The following is a 26,091-nucleotide window of genomic DNA, read 5'->3' as shown; positions in this document are numbered from 1 at the left end:
GTGCTTTGCGCCACCTGCGCTTAACCCGCTGCGCTACAGCCCGACTCCCCATTTCTAGTTTTATCAGAAATATGTTTTGGAGTTTTCTCATGTCTTCTGTATGTATGATTGTGTTTTTACTAGCTACATAGTACTCCATTTGTGTATATGTACCATAACTTCCTTAGCCATTCATCTATTTCTCCCCTTTCCTTTGTTCTGGTCAGCTCTGGTTTAGGATGGTACTAAATATTGAATCTGAGACCTCAAAACCTTAGGCATAAAAGTCTTTTGCATAACCACTCTGCTGTCTTCCCAGCACCCATACACTTTTGAAAGCATTCACAAAAATACTTATACAAACCAGTCTAAAGTCTCCCTTAGAGTTTAACAAACAACTATCCTGAGACCCAGAGTATGAATTTCCATTCTGTGGCACTAATTCCTCTAAAGTCGAGGGTCTAGCCTAAGCTGTGTAAACAAGTGTATTTTTTCCCCTCTGTATTCACTCTCTCCCCCTTCCTCTCTCCCCTCTCCCCCATCCCTTCTTTGGTAGACACAGAAATTGAGGGTTTAAGGGGGAAATAGATATGGAAAGAGACAGAGGAATACCTGCAGTACTGCTTTGCTTCTCGTGAAGCTTCCCCCATGTAGGTAGGACCAAGGACTTGAACCTGAGCCATTGCACTTGGTAATATGTATGCTTTGCCAGATGCACCACTGCCTGGCTTCCCCCATGTAGGTAGGACCAAGGACTTGAACCTGAGCCATTGCACTTGGTAATATGTATGCTTTGCCAGATGCACCACTGCCTGGCTGGCCCCCATTGACGCTCTTTTAATGGCAGATCTTAGGTAATTCCAAGTACACAAAAATGATACATTTAATGATTGTAGTAATGATAGTCATTTCTAATATGGTACAACACTGTATTTCCTGTTTCTTCAGAAATATTTGTACAGTCACAGCATTAAACTGTAGTAGCAAATCTGGTTTTTGAAGCCAGCTGACAAGCAACTCATTTTCATTTGGAGGAATGTTACTAAGCCCTTTTGGTAAGACTCAATCAAGGTGTCCTGGACTTTTTCAGCTGAGAGACAGGCAGATAACCTACAATAGGAGACCACTTGTCTTTTCTCCTAGGGTTTGAAGTTTGAACAGAAAGAACATCATGGGGTTTGAAGTTGGGCTTTATTCATTTCACTAAGACAACCTGATGAAATGCTACATTAGACCCAAACAATTCTTCTTACTCCTATATTGAAATATCTATCTTAGTTTCTGTTCTTTTGGTAGATTTCCCTCTGTTTTCATGTTACTTTTTTGTTTTGTTTTGTTTTGTTTTGCCTCCAGGGTTATTGCTGGGGCTCGGTGCCTGCACTACCAATCCACAACTCCTGGAAGCTATTTTTCCCTCTTTGTTACCCTCCTCTCATCAATGTAAAAGTAATATTCATGACATTTCTTGAGGTTCTATAAAATTATGTGTGAGCTTGTCCTATATTTCGAAATATGAAACCAGACTGTTTAATAATATTTTCCTTATAGTAAGTCCTTGATTATCATTCCTCATACAGACATGAAAGTGTATTTGTATTTTATTTATCTTGAAGAGTAGATAAATTGATAGCTTTATGTGTTTGTATCTTACTTAACTGGCAGAATTTTGAGTTTTGTCATTTGGTGGCACTGCTTAATTTTTCAGCAAGTTGTAAAAACTAGCAGGTAAAACAGAAGCAGCTTTACAGTAATAACTAAAAAACTTCTTGTGAAAATGTAGACAAAACAAAAAGAAGTCTTGAATTTGAGAGCCTGGTAAGAAAATTACTGTAAGAACACTATTAAAGAAGTTTTTTTTTTTTTTTTAAGCTGACTTAATGAAATTTTCAGGTCAATTTTGTATGCTTATTGAAAATTTTTTCTAACTTGTAATTGAATTTTTAAAATTGTTGTTTATAAAAAAGATCTGTATTCTAGACCTATCTAGGCAGTTTTTCACTTTTTGTATTTTGTTTTCTATGAAATTATGTTTCTTAATTTGGTTAATGTTGTTTTGTCATATTTGATCACCTTTCTGAATTAAGGCCATACATAATTTAATGTTTTTTTCTTTTAACGGCTTAACAATACATTATTACCTTCTATCTTGAGATCTAGTTAACAATGTCTAACCTTAACCATCTAGTTATAAGTAATATATCCATAATGTTTTCACAGAAAGTATAAGTTCGACTCTACTAATAATTTAGTGAAGTGGGTTACCATGGGTTATAATGAAGCTGTCACATCACAATAGTTACTGTAAATTACCTTTTATCTTATTAATAGTTTTTATTATTAAGTAATCATAAGCACTAGTGGAATAGTTTGGCTTGTTCTTTGGTTTATATTTCATATGTGTATCTTTGCTCTCTTACTTTTTCAGCTTCTTCTGATCTGTCTAGTTCACCCAGTATAGAGACTATCATATGTTCGGTTATACAATATATACATTTACTGAAGATCATTGTTATTAAAGTCCAATAAAATTGTCTAAGTTTCCTTACATTGTATATTAGTCCTTAGCCACATGTATAAAAGTAAGATAGTTTTTAATATAATACAAAGCAAATTTTAATAGTGATATATTAAACATTTTCTTCATTGAAAATACCTTCTATGAAGCTGAGAAACAGGCAAAATAAAATAAAATAGATATCTTCTGTGCATGGGACCCTGAATTCAATCCCTGACATCACACATATGAGCATCATGAATAGCACCATGGGTTTTACCAATGGTGAAACTGTACTTTTTTTTTTTTTTCTCTAAACTAAAATTGAGTTCTATATTCATTTCCTCAGCACTACAAATAAAAATAAGCATACGTCTTCTGTATGAAAAAATTTGTTTTAAATTATTTCTGTCTGAAAATATTTGCAAAGTTACAAAGATGAATAATGTGAAGAGAATTTAACAAAGAAATTTCTAAATCTCAGCATACTCCCACATGTACTGAATTTGGTTAGCTTCAATCTAATAACTGCCATACAGTTTGTTTGTTTGTTTGTTTTAAATCAATAGATTTTTGTCTCAATTACTTTTGGTTTCTCATAAGGTTGAGGTTAATAAAGAAATAGCATGATTCAGTATTCTTCACAGTTAGGAATATAAGGAGAAAAATAAAGGGCATTTATTCTTTTTTAAAATTTTTTTTATTTATAAAAAGGAAACATTGACAAAACCATAGGATATGAGGGGTACAGCTTCACAGAATTTCCAGCACCAGAACTCTGTATCCCATCCCCTCCCCTGATAGCTTTCTTATTCTTTAACCCTCTGGGAGTAAGGACCCAAGCTCATTGTGGGATGCAGAAAGTTGAAGGTAGGGCTTTTATTCTTTTATGTGACTTGTACTGTTCTTTAAGGATAAATCTATTAAGCATTCTGTATATGTCTTTCAATTTTTCTTATTCTGTATTTCTGTAGTTTCAGAGAGCAATTCCAGTGCCTTTTTTACATTGTGTAAGAATTTCATGTGCCATAAGTATAAGCAGATAAAAGATAAATATAATAAATGAGAATATATAACCAGGTGGGGCAGTGAGTATAAGAGCTACTTTTTTTTCTTCTTAGAATTCTCTAAGTGTATTATAGGCATCTGCTCAATATTTTTGGAAATTATTTTTAATGTAACTTTTTAAATAGATATTAAAATTATATTATAGCAAAGCTCTCATCTCTTTTCATAATCTGCTCCTCGGAAGACAGGATTTGTAGTATTAACCATGGTGCTATTTATTTACAAGGCCAAGTTCTGCCTCCCAGTATTTTTTTTTCCAGCGAGTCTGGAAGTTCAGTTCTCTCACCTTCTCCCCCTTGCAATGTATTTCATCTTTCCTAGAAATGCTTTGCCTGTTAAACAGCATCTCTTCCTACTACCTTCACTCCTGCTTTTTTACTATCTTTGTAGAGTTGCCATTTCCAGATTATTATATGTTGTAGTATTTTAAGGTTGGCTGCTCTTCTCACTTTGTAATATTCACTTAGATATCTGCATCTTTTTTTTTGCTTGGCTTGATAGCTCAGTTCTATTTAACTTTCTTCTGTCTCCATCTCTCTCTGTGTGTCTCCTTATCTCTCTCATCCACTTATTTACTGAAGGGCATCTTATTTGCATTTAAGCTTTTGCAGTTATCACTGAAACTAATTGTGTGCAAGTTTTTATTAAGACATAAGCTTTTAACTCCTTTGGCTAAGTCTCAAGTTATACTATTGTTGGGCCATATTCTAAGAGATTATTTAATCTTGTAACTGTAGACTCTGCTAAAACAACTGTATCATTTTGATTTTTATCAGAAAGGAGAACTCCAATTGTCCTACATCCTAACATAAAGGTTAGATGTTTTGGAATAGTGTTGTTAGTGTTTTGGAATTTTAAGTATCATAATAGATACTATTTCTGTAAGGAAGCTTCTCAAATTGGGTGGATTGATGTTCAAATTTTAATATGGCGACATTTCAGAAACTAAAGAATTATTGAAATGTTAAATTAATAACTATAATATTTATGTTTCCCACAAGCATTTTAATGGATTAAATTAAAAGAACTAATATTTGATCTTTTATGTTTTTGAAAGATTTATCTGCTAATGCATTGGGGAGTGGAGGGGAGAGTCATAGCATCACTATCACTGGCACATGGGATGATTGACCTTGGGATTTTTCCCCATTGTTCCACCTCCTAGGCTATAATATTAGATCTTTTAGAGGATTGTTTTATGAAACAATGGTAAAAATGACAGAAGAAGCTGAGCAGTGGTATACCTGGCTAAGCACCCATGTTACCTTGCACAACCAACCTCACTCACTACTTGCAGGGGGGAAGCTTCATGAGTGGTGAAGCAAATAGTGTAGGTATCTCTCTCCCCATCTGTCTCCCTCTCCCCTCTCAATTTCTTTCTGTCCTGTCAAATAAAAAAAAGTGTGTGTGTGTGTGTGTGTGTGTGTGTGTTTTGGGGGGAGGCAAATACCTATCAGGAGCAGTGGATTCACTGTGCAGGCACTAAGCTCCTGGTGGCAAATAAATTATGATAGGAGTTATTTAATATTAACATATGCTTATGTTTACATGTTAAGCCAGAGATGTTCTCTGCATCCAACTCATCTTTCCTCAGCACTTAGCACATTGTCTTACAAGATTAAATCTGAGTAATGAAAAAACTATCAGTGAATGGAATGGATAAGCAATGATCTTACAAATATTTAGTTTTTTCATACAGATATAAATTTCCCAATGTATTTAAACTCTTTATTCCAGTTAGTGGCTAAAGGAGTAAAGAATTCTGATGTGCCTCCACCCTGGGGACAGCATGATACAGGTGGTTCTCCATCAAAACAGCTGGTGAAACCTGCTATTTCTGTGACTTCTGCTTTGAAAGAAGTGGGTATGGTAAGTTTCCTAGAGCTGCTTAAAGTCAAAATACTATTGAAAGGACTTAATAAAATTATAATAATTTCTAACACTTTATTTGGGTTTTCTAGGAAAGAATACTGTTAAAATTTAAATATTTTGTTAGCGATTTAATAATTGTTTACAAAATTATGAGATTGGAGTGGTATAGTTTCACATCACTCCCAATAACCACCATTATTCTCATAATGTTGAGAGACAATTTGGTTATTTTTTCCCTGTAAGTTCATATGTTTTAGTTATTTATATTCCACATATGAGCAAAAACATTTAGTAGTTGTCTTTCACCTATAATTTTACAAAGCGTAATCACCTCCACTTCCATTCATTTGCTCCAAAAGATGCAATGTCATCTCTTTAAATTACAGAGTAGTATTCCACTGAATATATATCCCATAACTTTTTTTCTAACAATTTCAAATTTTATTTATTTTTAAGATTTTTATATGTGGTTTACCATAATTATTGCAGACTGTTCATAGACTTTATCTCTAAAACCACTTGATAAAAATATATTAAAGTGATTCTTGTTTTAAAAATTAAAGTATAAAAAATATGCCAAAAATAATACAACAAATACTTAACACCAGTTCTTACAATTAACAAAGATTCACTTTTCAAAATATAGTACTTCTTTGGCACTTAAGGTAAATAATTCTAGGATAAAAATCAGGACATGGTCATTTTTACTTGAAATTTTGGGCATGGCAAGAGTCAGCAGACTGAGTCTATAATCATACTTAATCATCAGTCATTTTATTTTTGCCTTCTACCTCTGAGTCTCTATAATGAATGGCATTTGAATAGTAACACAAAGACTTACAAGCCAGTAAAAAAATTAATCTTTTGGAACTTTGACCATCTAAATATGAAAACTTGGAGTTAAAGGAAATGCTGTCATACTGAGGAATTTCATCCTACTATTTAACAAACATAAGTGGAGAAGTCTGAACCATATAAAATATCCACCTGAATTTCTTCTTTGCTAACAATTGATGTCTGTGTCATTTGTTAAGTTTTATTAAGAATTGCAGATAGCTCTGATATTACTGGTACACCGATATTTTACTGTCTGTTATGTATGCTTTTCTTGAAAATAAGACTGCATAGGAAAATAAAAAATTTTTAATCACTCTCGAGAATTTCATGTAAGAAACCATTACTATTCTTCAAATGAATTTAGTCTCATTTTTATTTCTGATAACAATTTTGCATGTGCTGCATTGTTTACTTCAGCTTTAGATACCACTGTGGTTCCCTTCCTGGTACCCAGTCTTACATCTCAAGTAGCTGTTCATCTCTCTGGTTGTAGTGACTGCTAATTCCTGACTACTTTTCTGGGTAAAATGCTCTTTGTCTCATTTACATGTGTTTACTTTAAAACTGACCTCTGTCTTCTTTTGTATTATATTGTTTTCTAACTTTATGAAACTTGAGGTAATTCATGTAACAAATAAGTTTTCCATTATGTGTAAATGTCTCTTACGTAAAGCTATGAAGATTGTTCTTCTTTACTCTGAGTCTTCTAGATACCTTTGCTTTTATAACTACTGATTCTTTCATTTTATATATTTTAAAATTCTAGGTGATGTAGGTTGCCATGATTATAACTAATCAAAAGAAATGTTTTTATTATCACCAGTACAAAGGACTTATATCTCATTTCTACTTAAGGAGGAAAATCAGTTCTCAATTATGTTTAGTATGATTCAATAAGAATATACATGACAATACGAACTACTTCAGAGTAACAGATTACTGGGAGTTGGGCGGTAGCACAGCAGGTTAAGCACATGTGGCGCAAAGTTCAAGGACTGGCGTAGTCGCTTCACAGGTGGTGAAGCAGGTCTGCAGGTGTCTGTCTTTCTCTCCCCCTCTCTGTTTTCCCCTCCTCTCTCCATTTCTCTCTGTCCTATCCAACAGTAACAACAACAATAATAACTACAATAATAAAACAACAAGGGCAACAAAAGGGAATAAATAAAAAAAATTTCAACCTAACAGATTACCTTGGATTCGTTTTTTTGTCAAAACTTTCCCTAGTTCTAAATAAATATATGAATTATTTTTTTCACTCCAGTGGCGCAATTGGTTAGCGCGCAGTACTTATATGAATTATTTTTTTCTACCATTAACTTAAAATTATCAAAAATCAAGTGCCAGAGAGAAAGAAATTAGTTAAACATGAGATCAGTAATCTAAAACTATGATAAATAAGTGAGAATTGGTTCTTCCTTCTACTTTGTGTTAAATCTACTGTTAATAATATTTTACTATTTCTCATTGCTGATTGTTGGCATATTACAGGAGTAAAAACCTCACGTGATGCAATTTACAGTTTTTAAAGCAATGAAAGAGTTAAGGTAGACTTTTTGAATATAATTTTTAAATAGCAGTATTTCTTACTTTGTAAATATCTGTTTAAAGGACAGAAGTTTAACTGATACCCAGGAAGTCTCAGAAGAAATGCAAAAGACAAATGTTGCTATCTCAGTAGGTACAATTTTCACATTTTTTGTTAACTATTTTACTTAATTGTAGACATACTAAAATAAAGCATTTTAAATATTTCAGAGCAAGAGGAAAATACTACGTAGGTTAAATCAAAATCTTAAAGCTCAGGAAGATGAAAAAGGAAAGCAGTATCATTCTGATAGATGTGAGATTATTCATGAAAATGCCAAAGAGCATGAGAAGGAAAAACCTGTTTCGTCTGATCGCAAGAAATGGGAAGCAGGTGGTCAACTTGTGATTCCTCTGGATGACTTAACACTTGATACATCCTTCTCTGCAAGTGAAAGTATGTGCAAAAGTATTCCTGTTCAATTTGGGTCTAGCATACGTACAAACTGGTAGTTTAGACACTCTGAAAGAACATTTAGAGTGACTGAGAGAGACGGGCAGAATCTTCATAAATGTGTAAAATGGAGAAAACGATTCAACTATAAAATATCAAGAATTCTTATTACAAATGTTTGTACTGTGAGAGAAGAGACTAATTATGCATACTTAAATTGTATTATTTTAACATTTTCAACCACAGTAGTTACCAAATAGGAATACATTTTCTCCTAAAGACTTATTTATTTGAGAGGAGATGAGAGAAATGGGGGAGGACCAGAGCACTGCTCAGTTCTGGTAGTGCTGGCAGATGAACTTGTAGGCTCTGGGGCCTCAGACATGCAAGTCGATGTTCTGACTGAGTTATCTCCCTTGCCCACTAGAAATAATGAGAATTCTTGTTTATTGAGGGGATTAATGGTTTAGACTATAGTTGTTGACACATGGGTATAATTTCTCATCTCGCCATCATAGGTATCTGCAAAACATTCTCACCTCCATCTTAGGAGAAGGGTCCATCCTCATGCACCAGTACCTCAGAGCCCACCCTTCTCTCTGCTCTCCTTCCCAAGAGTTCTTTGCTTTAGTGCAATACACTAAGCCAGTTCAAGTTTTACTTTGTGTTTCCCCTTTCCTTTCTTATTTCTTAAATTCTACCCACGAGTGAGATCATCTCCTATTTATCCTTCTCTTTCTGGCTTATCCCACTATCATCATTCTTTCAAGCTCCATCCAAAATGAGTTGAAGAAGGTGAATTAAATTCATCATTCTCAGCTGCTCAGTAGTATTCCACAAATGTACCACAAATTTCTTAACCACTCATCTTTTGTTGGATATCTAGGTTTCTTCTAAGTTTGGGCTATTGCAAATTGTGCAACTATGAACTTAAATGTACATAGATCTCTTTGAGTAGGTGTGTTTGTTTCCTTGGGATATACCCCAGGAAAGGAATTGCTGGCTCGTAGAATATATCCATTTCTAGTCTCCCAAGACTTCTCCAGGTTGCTCTTCATAGGGATTGAACCAATTTACATGGCCACCAGCAATGTAGAAGGGTTCCTTTACCATTGCAACTTCTCCAACACTTTTTGTTATTGACCTTTATCTATTCTTAATGAGAACCAGAGTGGTACACTTTTAACAAAAACTCAGAATGGTCACTTAAGAATATAGTAATTGAGAGGATATGACTTAATGATTCAATTATTCAGCATTAATTAAGCATGTACTATTTTCTTGTCCTAGCCATTAGAGGTATAACACAGAAAAACATGTTGTTTCGTTCATGTGTGAAGCTTACATTTGAACAAGTCTGACCATCAACTAAGTATAGTTGTAATTCTCTTCTTTGATGGACTTCTTTTCATAGAATTCTTTCTTGCATTGAATAACATCAAACAACTATTTATTTACTTGGTGAGCAGTTCTTTTTTTCAAAGACTGGTTTGTTTGTTTTTATGAGGGAGAAGATGGGAGAGAGAACCAGAGCACCACTCTAGCATATGCAATGCCAGGATTCAAACTTGGGACCTCATACTTGAGAGTCCAGCACTTTATATACTGTAACACCTCCTTGGCTTTAAGTCAACAGTTCTTTACTGACTCCCATAATTTGCTACAGACTCCTAAGCAGTGAGGATATATCAACATTAATGATTAAGACATAGTTCCTGTTTGTTTATTTATTTATTTATTTATTTCCTTTCTGTTGCCCTTGTTTTTTTATTGTTGTTGTAGTTATTGTTGATGTTGTTGTTAAATAGGATAGAGAGAAATGGAGAGAGGACGGGAAGACAAAGGGGGGAAAAAAGACACCTGCAGACCTGCTTCACCACCTGTGAAGTGCAGGTGGGTAGCTGGGGGCTCAAACCGGGACCCTTACTCTGGTCCTTGCGCTTTGCGCCACCTGCTGCACTACCGCTCAACTCCCATAGTTCCTCTTAATGAATTTAGAATCTAGAAAAAAAAAAAAGATGTAAATATAGAGACAATTATGGTTGACAAGTAGTATGCTAGAAATAATCACAGACTATTAATGGACATAAATCATTCTTGGGATTGGTAAGGATTGATTTCTAGAAAAAGCAGTATGCTGAGGGATAAGTAGTCAGCTAAAAAACAAAGCCAACACATGTGTATTATGTGTTAAAGAGAGCTTAGCCGAGTGCAAGAGCTTGTAAAGTCCACAGAACCAATTTATTTAATATAATTTACCAGGTGTGGCTAATACTCACAGTGGCAAACAAGAAGCTTTGGAAAAGGCAATCAGTGTCAAATTAGGAAGGATCTTATTCATTTTTTCTATTATGTATTTCTTTTACTTGATGCTTCTGAATCTCTATCATACCATAATGGATAGTGAAACAAAGAAATATGACTTAAGTTCAACTTTGAAAGTCTTTGTAAATATCCATCTATAATGTGAAAATTCTCTTGGGCTTAAGGAGAATTTTCTCATGATAAGGAAATTCAGCTTAGAATTCAGTAGTGAAAAGAGGAAACTTTTCTGTATTTGCAATCTGTATATATTTATTTTAGAAATTATTTTTAGTTACATTTGTAGGAGTATCATATTGTTCATAATATGATTTTTTTCTTGTGGATCATTCAGTTGAATAAAGGCCTGAAATCTGACTAATAATGCAGTATGTTTTATCATTAGAGATTATTTTTCTTTTTCTTATAGATCATACCATTGGAGAGGTTATTAAGTTGGATCCTAGTGAATCTCCAAGAAGAGTCTGGGGAAAAAGCCCTACAGAATCTGTCCTAAAGGTACTAGGAGAAGCTGAACTACAGCCTCAGACAGAACTGTTAGAAAACACAGCCATTAGAAGTGGTAAGCATAAACTAGTAGTTTTGCTATACTAGAAGTAGTGTTCAGAATATTATTAAAAATGAAATTGTTTTCCTTTATTTTTTTATATTTTATTTATTAGAGAGAATTAGAGCATCACTGTGACACATGAGAAGTGGAGGTTCAAACTCAGGGCCTCCTACTTGAGTCACTGTGCTACCTCCCAGACCACCACATTGTATTTTTTAAGATGTATTAATTCTAAATATGTTTGTTTGTTTATTTTTGTCCCCTGGAGCTTCACATCTCTGTGATTCCACTGCTCCTGGTATTCTTTTTTTTTTAAAAAAAACTTAAATAAAGACAGGGAGCGAGACAGAGGAGTGATATCTAAGCAGCGCTCCATCTTTCTTGAAGCTTCCCCTGATGCCATGCATTGTGCTTCCCTCTAGTACAGTGGTCTTTGTCTTGTATCCTCACACATGGTAAAATGCTCTGTACTGGGTGAACTATACCTGGATACTCTGATTTATTCTTTTACATTTTTCCCACTAACATTATTATTGGGACTCGGTGCCAGCACAGTGACTTCACTGTTCACACTAGCCATTTATTTATTCACTTATTTACTTTTTGTCTCACCTTATGTCAAAAAGTAAAAGCATGAAGGTAGAAAGGAGGAAAGAAAGAAAAGTATGGGACATTCAAATAGCATTTAGCAGAAGCAAACTAAAATAGTTAACAAATAATTTTTAAAATGCCCTTCTAACACTTACAGTACTAGTTTCGCCAAAGACAAAAGGATCATCAACTGTATTAGTCACCTTAGAAATAACTATTTATAATTAAAAAGAAATTTGATTATCGCATGCCTTAATCATTTATTAATTTCTAACGTAAATCAGAGTGCACTTTTTGTACTTTACCCTAGATGTTATTATAGGTAAAATTCAAGTCATTTTGAGAAAGCCTTATAATTTTTTGTATTTTGTCTTATCAGAAACTTCTCCTGATGAGGAAAAATATAAACCCTTAGTTACTGAAGAAGAAAAAATAAAGTGTGTTTCACTTGAAATGAACATATCAGCTACTGTCGATTATCCTGTTGTGACAAGTAGTCCAGAGGTTAATGAGTTATCTTCACAGATATCACTGCAACCAGATGGAAATTTGGATGGTATGCTCAGTGCCTCAAAATGAGCTGTACTTGGTTTGGTAACACTTAGATTACTACTTTATAAAAGGGTTATATAAACCACCAAAATAGATACATATGCTTGGGTGACTAATCATTGATTATGGTTCAGTATTAATATTTTTTTGTTACTAGAGTTGTTACTGGGTCCTACACAATCACTTTATTTTCACCAAATCCTTTTTATTTAAAGATAGATATTAAGAGACAGAGAGAGGAGAAACACCAGAGCCCTGTTCCATTGCTTGTGAAATTTTCCCATGCACATGCTCCAATGTAGTAACTAGGGGTAAAGTGTGCACTCTACTGGGAAGGCTATTTCCTAGCTCTCTGCAGTTTGTATTTTTATACTTTTATTTTTTATCACTTTATTGAGGAAATGTTTATTTACAAGATCATTGTTGTCACAGGGGTGCAGTTCTACATCTTCTCAAAATAAGAGTTAGTATATCTCACTCTCTATCAAATTGTCATCCTCCTATACCATAAAGTACCAGGTCCCTAATCCCCCTTCATCTTTCCACTCCATCCCCACTTACAAGTATTTTTATACTTTCAGTAGCTGGTTTTATGTACTTATTGCTGCATAATAAATCACCCCCAAACTTAATTAAAATAGCAACTATTTTACTACTCTGTGACTTAACAAGTCAGGAATTGAGTCAAAACTTGATTAATGTGACTCTTTTTCTAATTCATGTACTTTTAGTCTTTAGGATGACTTGGCAGCCAGCCAGACTGATATGCTGGACTAAATTGGATCTCTGTCCCTTTTTATGTAACCTCTAGACCTTTATGTGTGCACTTACTCTAACAAGATACTCTGTGTTGTTTACTAGTAGCCTGGGACTCACAGATACTTAGCTGAAAAAAGAAAAAACAGTTCTTCTCTTAAAAAGATTTTTATTTGTTTTTTTTCCCCCTTTTTTGCTACCAGGATTATTGCTGTATTTTGTAAGCAGTACTATGAATCCACCACTCCCAGCATCCATTTTTTTTCTTTCTATTTTGTTTGGTAGGACAGAGAGAATTGAGAGGGGAGAGGGTGGTGGGGAGAAAGAAAAACAGACCTGCTTCATTGTTCATAAAACATCTTCCCTGCAGGTGGGGAGTGCAAGCATGTCCTTGCATATGGTGGCATGTGTACTCAACCAGTGCACCACTGCCTGGTCCTCTGATCTTAAAAGCTAAACTCAACAGTTGTCATAGTATCACTTCTTTCGTCAGGCTCCACTGTTCAAAATATTCACCAGCCAAGATTCAAACAGAAATAGAGGCTACCTCTTTAAAGTAAAAGTTTAATTAATTTATAATGTATAATCTGTAGTCTGCTGCATCACACACACACACACACACACACACACACACACACACACACACACACACACACCAGAATTAATTTGTGGTGCTGGGCCTCATGCAATCATTATTTTACAACCCGAGGTTAGGTGGTGGCACACCTAATAAGGCGCATACACTGTAGTGCACAAGAACCCAGCTTCAAGCCTCCAGTCCCCACCTGCAGGGGGGAAGCTTCACAAGTGATAAAACAGGTCTGCAGGTGTCTCTCTGTCTCTGTCCCTCTCTACCTCTCCCTCCTCTCTCAATTTCTCTCTGTCTCTATCCAAAGTAAATAAATAAAATATTTTTTAAAAATTCACAACCTCAGGATGCTTTTTCATTCAGAAGGAGAGGAGCAGAGATGGGAAACTATCACAGTACCTGAGCTCCCTCCTATGTTATAGCATCCCTTCTGTTGTGTTGGAATTTGAACCCTAGGCCATGTACATGACAAAGGCGTGTACCTTACCTGGTGAACTGTCTCTATAGCACATGACAAAAAGTTGTTCCCTTTTGTTCCAAATGCAAAATAAACTCATTCCTTCTAAAAATCTCATCTCAGTGACATCTTCTCAAAAGCTAAAGATATTACTAAAATCAGATCTGTTAATAAATGAATTTTCTTTTGTAAAGTTTAATATTGTTCCTCTCAGTCTGAAGGCTTATAAATGAAAAAGATAAATAGCATTGTCAAAGTCTTCTTTTGTATCAAAAGTTGATGCCCTAAGGGGTTTTCAATTCTGAGCTTTCATTTTCAATCCAAGCTATACTTCCACACATAGAATTCTCTCAATAATTTTGTAGGTTTTTATATGAATGTTATTGACACTAGCTGCATTTATTAAAACTCCCTTTTTTCCGGGAGTTGACCATTCTCTAGCTTGAGTTGTCTATGACAGTGTTGTGAAATATGACACATAAGATAGAAATCCTTCTGTCTAATATAGAGGGTCTATGAAGCAAGTCTTTTTTTTTTTTTCTTTTGCCTCACTGGGACTCTATGATGGCACCACAAATCCACTGCTCCTGGTGGCCTTTTTTTTCCATTTTATTGGATAAAAGAGAGAAATTGAGAAAGATGGAGAAGGTAGAAAGGGAGAGAGAATAGACACCTGCAGACCTGTGCTGCTGTGAAGTGACCCACCTGCAGGTGTGAAGTGGCTTGAACTAGGGTCTTTGTGCTGCTTCTTGCACTTAGTCCTATGTGTGCTTAGCTGGGTGTGCCACCAACCAGGCTTCACAAGTCTTTTTTTATATGTATAATTTTTATTTGTAATTAATATTATGCTTAGAGATGTAAGATTATAATGTATATAGTTCCACACCATACCCACCCCCAGAGTTCTGTATCCCCACCCTCCAAAAAATAACCACCATAGTTATCACAAGTCTTACAAAAAGACTGCTTTCAGTAATTCTTGCAAGGCAGGTTGGTGGATTCTTTCAGTTTATGTTTGGAAAGGTTTTAATTTCTCCTCCATGCTTGGAAGATAATTTGACAACATAAGAGTCTTCGTGGCTGGTAATCTACCCTTTAGTACAGTGAATATTTCACTCTATCTTCTTCTTGCTTCTAGTGTTTGTGATGAGAAATCTGAAGATAGCCTGATGGGTTTGCCTTTCTGTGTCAAATTCTTTTTTCCTAGTAGCCTGAATTAGCTTTTCTTTGTCTTTGCTTGTGGAGTTTTACAATGATTTATTGTGGTGTGGGCCATTTTGAGGTTTTGAGTTATAAGCTCTGAGTATTCTTTTGACTTCCTCTAGCCTTATATTTTCTTTTTTTTTATTTTTAAATTTCTTTATAGGGGGATTAATGGTTTACAGTCAACAGTAAAATACAGTAGTTTTTACATGCATAACATTTCCACACAACAAGGTCCTTCTCTGCTAGGCCCTCCTCTGCTATCATGTTCCAGGACCTGAACCCTCCCTCCCACCCTAGAGTCTTTTACTTTGGTGCAGTTGGTTGGAAACTGAAGCTTTAGATCTTTGGTGAGCTAAAACAGACAGACTGCTGCAGAGTACTGCCAGAAGTCAGAGTACAGTTTGAAACAAGCCAGCAAGAACTTACTCGGTCTACACCTACTCAAGATTACACAGAAGACTACACACCTTCCCCACATCATGATATAGCCACAGCATCACCTACTGGCTGAACAGGAGAAACCACATTTAGTCAAAACATGAGAAAAAATTCAACCGCTAATATTCACAAAGATTGGAAAAAATGTCTGACACTGAATTCAGAAAGTTATTATGAAGATAATTCAAGACTTTAACTGTAACATGCAGACAAAAATTCAGGATCTCAGAGATCATTTCACCAATGAGCTACAAGACATACAGAGAAAATTCCAAACAGAGCTACAGGATATGAAGGTCACTTTGCATGGAGTTTAGGCTTACATAAGAGGCCTAATAAGTATAATAAGTCAGCTTGAGAGAATATCAGGCCTAGATGATAAAACCACCACATTCTCTGAATGTAAACCTATTGGAATGTAAAAGTTCATGGAAAATGAAGCTGTTTTCTGTGAAACAGCAGATTCCATCAGAAGAACAAACAAACAAACAAAAAACAAATGTGAGAGTTGTTGAGATACCTGAGGAAAAGGAGAGAAGCAGAGAATATTTTCAAAGAAATCATAGGAGAAAAATTTCCACACCAGGGCAGCTTTCGAAACATAGATATTCAGGAAGTTGAAAGAGCATCCACATTCCTGGAACCAAAATGAGCCACGTCATGATAATGAAATTATCCAAAATCAAGAGCAATTGAAAAAAATATCGCAGAGTACTAGGGAAAAGATAATCTGATATACAGAGATTGAAGCATTAGGCTTTCATCAGATTTCTCATCACAAAGTCAAGAGGTAACAAGGTATTAGAATGATGTATACACAGTATTAAAAGATAAAAATTACCAGTAATCACTATTCTAGCCTGCCATATTATTCTTTAAGTATGAAGGAGAAACTAAAATCTTTCCAAACATACAGAAACTGAAGGAGTTTGCTACCACCAATCCTGCCTTATAAAAATTTCTGAAAGGAGTCCTACATGAAAAAAAGCAAAGGAACTCCAGCTCTAAGTGAGGTGATCAGGGGTATTACTTGAATAGAACCAATAACACAAACAACAGCAAAAGAAGAAAACAAATACATAGGAAAATGAAAATGGACAGGATGTTATGATCACTATTGGTGAACCAAGGACAACTATCAAAGACCTAAATATTAGACCAGAAACTAAAATTCCAATCTCTGCCTCACTTTGGATGGAACCTGGAAAAAAAAAAGTGTTAGGTGGGATGAATCAGGAAGAGAGAGTTGAGTACTGGATGCACCAGCATGTAGGTGGAACTCAGAAAACAAGAATCAGAAAGAGAGCACAGTTAATTTGGGACTGGTGGTTGTGCACTGCACCAAAACAAGAGACTGGGGATAGATGGGAAGAAGGAGGCTGAGGGTGGGGAGGTCCTAAATTGGGGGTGAGAGTATTTTGCAGACATCCTTCACGAGGAGCTAGAAAATTGTAGCCATGTTTAGACAACTGTGTTGTAAACTCCCCTTCCCCAGTAAAATGGAGAAAAAAGAGTATTTCACTTTTTAAACCATAATTACTACATTAGGCTAAAAATAAGTAATGATACTTTATAGAAAGTTTGTTCAATCTTCTCTAAACAAATATTGATTTGAGACTTATTTGTTTAATGTCTTTGTTTTTTTCAGAACCTGATGACTTGGAAACAGAAATTCTACAAGAGCCAAGTAGAACCAATAAAAATGATAGCTTGCCATGCTTTGTTGATGTATGGATTAATGAGGTGAAAGAAACACAGGAAACTGAGTATGTCACTTCTTTTTTCACGTATTTTCCATATATGTCTTTTTGTGATGCCTTTTAATGAAATACTATAATGACCTACTATGGTAATCTTAGATGTGATTTGGAATAAATGTACATATATAAGATATATGGTTGCACCTATATTGCAGTTTTGGTTCCACACTGCTATAACAAAGTGAACATGAGTTTTTTCCAGTACATATGAAGGTTGTGTATATATTGTAATATCTTTTCAGTGTGCAATCATATGTCTAAAAGGGCCATGCATGTACCCTTTTTTACCCATTATGGTCATTCTGGTGCTCAGTATCTGCATGACGAGTCCACTGCTACCAGTGGACATTTTTTTCCTTATCTTATTGATAGGACAGACAAAAGTTGAGAGGGAAGGGAGAGATAGAGAGGAAGAGAGAGAGAGAGATTCCTGCAACACTGCGCCACCGCTTATGAAGCTTCCATCCTGTAGGTGGGGACTGGGGGTTGGAACCTGGGTCCTTGAGCATGATGTGTGCGCTCAACCAGATGTGCCACTACCTGGCCCTACTATATATACATATATATATGTATATATATAATTTTAAAATATTTTATTATCTTTATTTATTGGATAGACAGGCAGAAATCAAGAGGGAAGGGGAAGATAGGGAGAGAGACAGAGAGACACCTGCAGCTCTACTTCACCACTCACAAAGCTTTCCCCCTGCAGGTGGGAACCAGAGGTTTGAACTGCAGTGCTTACACATTGTAACATATGCACTCAACCAGGTGTGTCACTGCCTGGCTCTGTATTTTTTTTTAAATATTTTTACTTATTATTAATTAGATACAGAAATTGAGAGGGGAGGGGAAGAGAGAGAAACAGAGAGACACCCACATCCCTGCGTCACTACTCATGAAGCATTCCCTGTGTAGGTGGGGGCCAGGGGGCTTGAACCTGGGTCCTTGTGTACTATAATGTGTGTGCCTTAACCAGGTGCACCACTGCCTGGCCCCGTATATATCTTAATTTAAAAATACTTTACAGTGAAAATGAGTTATTTTTTGCAGTGACTTTTGGTATTAATATCTCAGCTGCTTTGAATTCTTGCTGTTGCTTCCACATCAGCTTTACCTTATACTTTTTGTTGTTGTTGTTGTTGCCTTTGGGACTTAACTACTCTAAACAGTGTAATCTCTGCTGGAATCTGAGTTACATGCATGAAAAAAGCAGGCATGCTCTTGAGGTGAGCTTTTTTTTTTTTTTCCAGCTCTACCCTATAGCTTTTTCTTTTCTTTTAATAACTTAGTATTTCATTTTAGTGAGAGAGATACAGAAAGCCAGAGAGATACTAGACCACTGTTCAAATCTAGCTTCTGGTAGTATGGGGATTGAACTTGGGACTTCACAGTCTCAGGCTTGAAAATCTTTTTGCATAACTGTTACCCTTTTATATTATGAAGATGTGCATTTATGTTGTGGAGATGACTTCTTTTTTAAACTTCATGAATCAACCTCTACTACTTGGCAGACGTTTTTTTCCTGAGTCTTTCTTTCCTCTCTTCGACTTCTTATAATTGAAGAGTTAAAGTCTTTTTAAAAAAAACATATTTACTTATTTATTCCCTTTTGTTGCCCTTGTTGTTTTATTGTTGTAGTTATTATTGATGCTGTCATTGTTGGATAGGACAGAGAGAAATGGAGAGAGGAGGGGAAGACAGAGAGGGCGAGAGAAAGATAGACACCTGCAGACCTGCTTCACCGCCTGTGAAGCGACTCCCCTGCAGGTGGGGAGCCAGGGACTCAAACCGGGATCCTTATGCCGGTCCGTACATTTTGTACCACCTGTGCTTAACCCACTGTGCTACTGCCCGATTGATTCCTGAAGAGTTAAAAGTCCTGATTAGTCTTTGACTTAAGGAATGTTGTTGGTCTTCTTTTCATTGCATGAAAACTTTCTCCATGTCATCCGTTAAGCTGGTTGACTTTCTTACCATACATGTCTTCACTGAAGTAGCAGCTTTAACCTACTTCAATACTGTTTTCCTTGCAACTTGAATCTTTTTGCACTTGAGGTCTAACCTACTGCTTATGTCAACTTTTAGTATGTCTTCCTCACTAAACTTAGCAATTGCTAATTTTTGAAGTAATGTTAGAGATGTGTAACCCTTCCTCTACCTTAACACATAGAGGCAATGATGGATTATAAACTGGTATCATTTGTTTTGTCTTGGGAAATAGGGAGAACCAAGTAGCATGGGAAAGAATGTTTCACAGAGTGGTCAGGACACATACAGCATTTATCAGTGACTTTCACCATCTCTTTATGCTCTCTAAAACAATTGTAATAGTAGCACCACAGGTCACCATAAGATATGATTTATAGTATGAAGATTTTTAAAATATTACAAAAATTGCCAAAATATTACATATACAAAGTCAGTACATGCTGTTGGGAGAGTGGCTGACAGACTTTCTTGAGGAGAGTTGACACAAACTTCAGTTTGTAAAAATTGCGGTATCTTCAAAGTACAATAAAATAAGATCTGTCTATATAAAGAAAATGGTTGAATTTTTAATATTCATATTATTTTTCTTTCATAAAAAGCTATTGGAAATTCCTTTTTTCCTTGCCATGCTCTGTAGTAGGGAATGTCACATGTTTTTTGTAAAGATAGTAAATATTTTAAACTATGCATACTATGTGGTCTGTAATTCATCTCTACCATAGATAATATATTGTAAATAAATTGAATGTAGTTATACCAGTACAACTTTATAAAAGCAAGAAGTAGAGAGACTGGGACACAGGTAAAAAAAATGTTCAAGAATGTCTGTTGTGCAAACACTACCCCTATATTGTTCTAGAAAGTATTTGTGAACCAGAAAGGAAGTTCTGTGATACCAACTAAATACCTGCTCCCTTTTTATTCCCTCCAATCCTTGGCAACCAGTGATTTGCTTTCTGTCTCTTCCTGTTCTGGACATCCATGAGATAATTTGCCAGCCCTTAAAATTATGAGATCTATATTCTTTTGTCTTCATTGTTAATTCATTCTTTTGAGAGTGTGAAAAAAGTCTGTGTAAGTTAGCAAAATAGCTCACTTAGTGTGTTGCTTTTGTCAAGTGTGTATGTAACCTAGGGCAGAATGTGGCCTTTATCACACTGACAGTAACTTTGGTGTTGTGGTCTATTTCACTCTCTCTCTCTCTGAAAACCAAAAGCAAAGAACACCCAGCTTAAAAAAAAGGAAAAATTCTGTGCATATAATTCTGTTCCATTTACTATGTTACATATAATTTTCCAACATCTAACAGTAATGCAAATTCTTATGCAGTTTTTGCTTACCTAATGTATCATGACCTTTATGCCTTGTCAGTTCATATGGATTTCCCTTTTATTAGTTTGTTAGCTTGTTTGTTTATAAGAGAGAACCAGAGTAATACTTTGGCACATGTGCTGCTAGGGATAGAACTTGATACTTCAAGTTCACAGTCAGACACTAGCCACTGTGTCATCTCCCAACCTGCTTCAATTGTGTGTGTGTGTGTGTGTGTGTGTGTGTGTGTGTGTGTGGTGTTTCATAGTAATACTATAGTATGATTGATTAATCTCCACTATTAAGGGAAACTTTGCCTAGTAATTCTTAAACATTAGCAAGCATTAGAATTACTTTGAGATTTATTAAGTAAACTGATGGATCTTTTCTCCCTAAATTTATTGATAGATGGGCCCAGGGTAGGACTTAAGAATTTATATTTTCTAACAGTTTTCTGTGTTGCTGATGTTTAAGAACCACAGTTTTGAGCTCTTGTTAAAGGAAGTGGTAAGTTGATTGTTCTAAATAATTATGACTCATAAAGGGTTGAATAGGATGAGAAATACAATGTACTTTTGAAAGTACATATGAATGAGAAAAATATTAGGAAGAGGGATCATAGGATGCTAGTGAACTTGTGTTCTATCTATTTACTGGTGTAATACTTGTGACAGATTGGAAGACAGGACTGACATTAACGAAAGTGAAGTACCTGAGGATGGAATTCCAAAGAATGTGAATCAACTTAATGATGTACCTGTAGGTAAGTATCATCTTATTAGTTTACTTACTTTCTAGATAATTGTTAATTCTAACCTGTTTTATTTGTACATCATATTAATAAAAAGCAGTCCCACTTTAGTGATTTTTTTTGTAGATTTTTATTTCTTTATTGGGGGATTAATGTTTTACAGTTGACAATAAATACAGTAGTTTGTACATGCATAACATTTCCCAGTTTTCCACATAACAATACACCCCCACTAGGTCCTCTGCCATCCTGTTCCAGGACCTGAGCCTTCCCCTTCACCCACCCCAGTCTTTTACTTTGGTGCAATACACCAAGTCCAGTTCAAGTTCTGCTTAGTGTTTTCTCTTCTGATCTTGCTTTTCAACTTCTGCCTGCGAGTGATATCGTCCCATATTCATCCTTCTGTTTCTGATTTATTTCACTTAACATTATTTCTTCACGCTCCATCCAAGATGGGCTGAAAATGGTGAAATCACCATTTTTAATAGCTGAGTAGTATTTCATTGTGCATGTGTATTACAGCTTTCTCAGCCACTCATCTGTTCTTGGACACCTGGGTTGTTTCCAGGTTTTATCTATTACAAATTGTGCTATTAACACAAATCTTTTTGGATGGCTGTATTTGGTTCCTTAGAATATATCCCCAGGAGAGGAATTGCAGGGTAATAGGGTTCTGAGAGTTCTCCAGACTGCTCTCCACAGGGGTTGGACCAATTTACATTTCCACCAGCATTGTAGGAGGGTTCCTTTGTCCCCACACCCTCTCCAGCATTTGTTGCTGCTATCTTTTCTGATGTATGATTTTCTCACAGGAGTGAAGTGGTATCTCATTGTTGTCTTTATTTGCATTTCATTGACAAACAGTGACTTGGAGCATTTTTTCATATGTTTATTGGTCTTTCGGATCTCCTCTGTGGTGTCAGTTCAGTGATTTTGAAGTGTAATAGGTATAGAATATTTTATTCTGCATTAGTAAATCTAACTTGCTCTACAAAATGGGCTATATAATTTTTTTGCCAATTATTTTATCAAATATTCAAAGTGAAAAGAATTACTTGCCAAAACTAAGCCAGTAAGGACATCAAATGTTCTCTTGTTTTTGAAAGTATTAAAGTGTAACAGTATATTTTTCACATTTCTTTGCATGTGTATCTGTATTTTAGAACTTCATGTGTGATAGGAATGTATAACACATTTACCCTGGTTTCTGAATATAACATATTACTTATAGTATAATCATGTGTATTGACTTTGGTTTTCTAAAAAGAGGTGCAGGTTCTTTGGGTAGAGTTTATTTAAAAATCGTATTTTTTTCAGTATGTCTCAGAACTTTATTCAGGTACTATATAAAGGTTAATCACTAGTTTTCCCTTTATACTACAGAACCTGAAATAGATGATTCTGAACACTCTAAATGCGAGATAGATAAACCTGTGCAACCAGAACCATTTTTCCATCAAGTGATTCATTCTGAACACTTGAACTTAGTCTCTCAGATTCAGTCAGTCCTGTGTTTGGCAGAAGAATCCTTTCCACTTCGATCTCGCTCTGATTCACCACCAAAAACCAAGAGCAAGAATTCTCTGCTAATTGGACTTTCAACTGGTCTGTTTGATGCAAACAATCCAAAGGCAAGTATGCTTCTCAAGTGGAAAATGTTACCTATTTGATAACAATTCTTGTTTTATTTGATAAATCATAGAAATCCTTAAAAATTTAAGCATACTCTTAAATTTACAAACCAAACCAAACAAACAAAAAAACCTCCTCCTTCTACTTTTGAGATATTGAAAATAAATTCCCATCCAGAGTATAACTATGTTGAAAACTAATTGGCTTACTGCTCAGCATTATTTTTATAGGATTTGCTTTTGTTTGAACCAAAAGATCCCTCTGGAGCCGGGCAGTAGTGTACCTGGTTAAGCACACATAGTGCAAAGTGCAAGGACCCTTGCAAGGATCTCAGTTTGAGCCCCAGGCCCTCCACCTGCAGGAGGGGTTGCTTTACAAGTTGTGAAGCAGGTCTGCAGGTGTCTTTCTCTCCCCCTCTCTGTCCTCCCCTCCTCTCTCAATTTCTCTCTTTCCTATCCAACAACAGCAGTAGGAACAACAACAATGGGGAAAAGATGGCTGCCAGGACCAGTGAATTTGTAGTGCAGGCACTGAGCCCCAGAGATAATCCTGGAGACAAAAAAATAAACAAAAATAAAAATTCCACTTATACCCTCTAGCACTAAATTAAGATTATTATGAAACTAGTTTTTTTGTCATATTGTCAAATGTTTTCTTATATCATCTTTCATGACCACAAATTCTGTTGTGCTGATATATCCAATATTTGTATTAATATATCATAATTTCTCTTGTTTTCTTTTAACTTAACAATTTTTGTTATCATAATTATCAACACCTATATATTTACATATTCTTAATTGTACCCATAAGATAAGTGTCTCTAAATGTAATTCTAAAAGCAATATTATATGTTAACTGGTTTATTTTCAAGAAAGAATTTATGATACTATCAATATCACACAATACTGTACCCTAAATAGTACTTATCATTTGCTTAAAATATTTATATTTAATAAATGAGTAATTTTTAAATATTTTATATCATATATATCTCCATTTACCAGTGAAGTTAGAAAAATTTTTTTATTATCTTTTATTTATCATTTTTATTGGGGGGCTAGTGGCTTACAATACAGTCACTGACAACATGGGTATACTTTCCCATCTCCCTGTGCAAGTTCTCTGTTGAACACTCTGACTCACAACCTAGGTCCTGTTACATCATTATGCACCAAGACCTCAAGGTTCTCTTCAGTCCTGCCTTTTCCGTCCTTCCCCAGAGTCCTTTGCTTTGATTTAATACTCCCTGCCCAGTTCATGTTTCACTTTGTGTTCTTCTTCCCTGTCCCTATTTATTAAATCCCACCTATAAGTGAGATCATTCGGCTCCTTAGATAGTGGAATGGAGCCATAGTATGTTGGTTCTTCTCTGTCTCTCTATCCATTATCTGAAATTTAAAAATTGTAAAAAAAAAAAAAATGGGGGTGAGGGGGGGTTGAGAGAGACCATTTTCAGTAACATAGCATTTCATATGAGGTTTTGTTAATATACAACTTGTCCTAATCCATTCTTTGTCAAATGCAGCTTTCTTTGATTAAAAAAAAATAGGACTTAACCAACAACAACAAACCTAAATGTATATATTTTAAAAAAATGTTTTAAGGTGTCCTAAAACATTGCTCTCTTGGGGCCAGGTGGTAGTGCAGATGGTTAAGTGCACTTGGCTCAAAGCACAAGGACCAGCGTAAGGATTCCAGTTCGAGCCCTGGCTCCTCACCTGAAAGGGGGGGGTCGCTACACAGGCAGTGAAGCAAGTCTGCAGGTGTCTATCCTTATCTCTCCCTCTCTCTTTTCCCCTCCTCTCGCCATTTCTCTCTGTCCTATTTAACAACTACAATAGCAGCTATGGTAACAATAACAACAAGGACAACAAAATAGGAAAAATGGCCTCCAGAGAGTGGATTCGTGGTGCAGGCACCAAGCCCCAGCAATAACCCTGGAGGCTAAAAACAAACAAAAAAAAAAAACGGGAGTCGGACGGTAGCGCAGCAGGTTAAGCGCAGATGGTGCAAAGCGTAAGGACCGGCGTAAGGATCCCAGTTGGAGCCCCCGGCACCCCACCTGCAGGGGAGTAGCTTAACAGGCAGTGAAGCAGGTCTGCAGGTGTTTCCCTCCCCCTCTCTTCCCCTCCTCTCTCCATTTCTCTCTGTCCTATCCAACAACGACGACATCAACAACAACAACAATAATAATAACCACAACAACAAAACAAGGGCAACAAAAGAGAATAAATTAAAAAAAAATTGTTCTCTAGTTTGACTTTATAATGGTACCCAGTGCTACAGTCAATCTAGAAAAAAGTTAGCCTGACTATAAATATGAAGTAAACATTCAAACAAGAATAGCTTTTTTCAGGAAAATTTCTATAAATATTAAAACTAGAATAGTAAACATGAGGGTGGGGGTATAGCATAATGGTTATACAAAGAGACTTTCATGCCTGAGGCTCTCAAGTCCCAGGTTCAATCCCCCACACCGCCATAAGCCAGAGCTGAGTAGTACTCTGCTTAAAAAAAAAAAAAAAAATTATAGTAAACATGAAGAGTACTAACTTCAGAATTACAGACAGAACTGCAAGTATTGCTTATATAATATTATGACTTAAAGTGAATGCTTCATTTACAACTTTAGCAGTCTATCAAAGACTAAGCATAAAATGCTTTTTTAATGGACACATAGCTGATTGATGAGTGCATATCAATTCCAAGAAGGATGTCAGATTATAAACCACTTGAAATTTCTAACTCTATTATCTCATGTTGGTTTTGAGACAAAATACTTATTAATGAAAAGAATAAACTAGAATTGAGATGGCTTTAGTGGGACTAAAATTTCTCAGTCTAAAAAAAAATCACGTTCTTTTTATAGTCATTTTGAATTTAAGTATGTACTACATATATGCTATCTATTTTTGTTGATTTGTATGTAGCCAGAGAAAATGTTACTAGGCAT

At 35.5% G+C, this 26,091-nt stretch overlaps 1 protein-coding gene across 3 annotated transcripts in view; it reads left to right on the top strand.

Annotated features, from left to right (window-relative positions):
• NEK1 (NIMA related kinase 1) overlaps nt 1-26,091 on the top strand; it is a 127,232-nt gene that overhangs the window by 85,705 nt on the left and 15,436 nt on the right. For all 3 annotated transcript variants that reach the window (XM_060184303.1, XM_060184295.1, XM_060184308.1), the window contains 8 exons: nt 5,279-5,410; nt 7,859-7,924; nt 8,006-8,231; nt 10,960-11,112; nt 12,071-12,247; nt 17,338-17,455; nt 21,427-21,515; nt 22,887-23,134. In XM_060184303.1, coding sequence (XP_060040286.1) covers nt 5,279-5,410; nt 7,859-7,924; nt 8,006-8,231; nt 10,960-11,112; nt 12,071-12,247; nt 17,338-17,455; nt 21,427-21,515; nt 22,887-23,134 — 1,209 coding nt within the window. The remainder of the gene's footprint in view (nt 1-5,278; nt 5,411-7,858; nt 7,925-8,005; nt 8,232-10,959; nt 11,113-12,070; nt 12,248-17,337; nt 17,456-21,426; nt 21,516-22,886; nt 23,135-26,091) is intronic.

This window comes from Erinaceus europaeus, chromosome 2 (assembly GCF_950295315.1).
Source record: "Erinaceus europaeus chromosome 2, mEriEur2.1, whole genome shotgun sequence".
Lineage (NCBI taxonomy): Eukaryota > Metazoa > Chordata > Mammalia > Eulipotyphla > Erinaceidae > Erinaceus > Erinaceus europaeus.
This window is presented reverse-complemented; position numbering and strand designations above follow the sequence as displayed.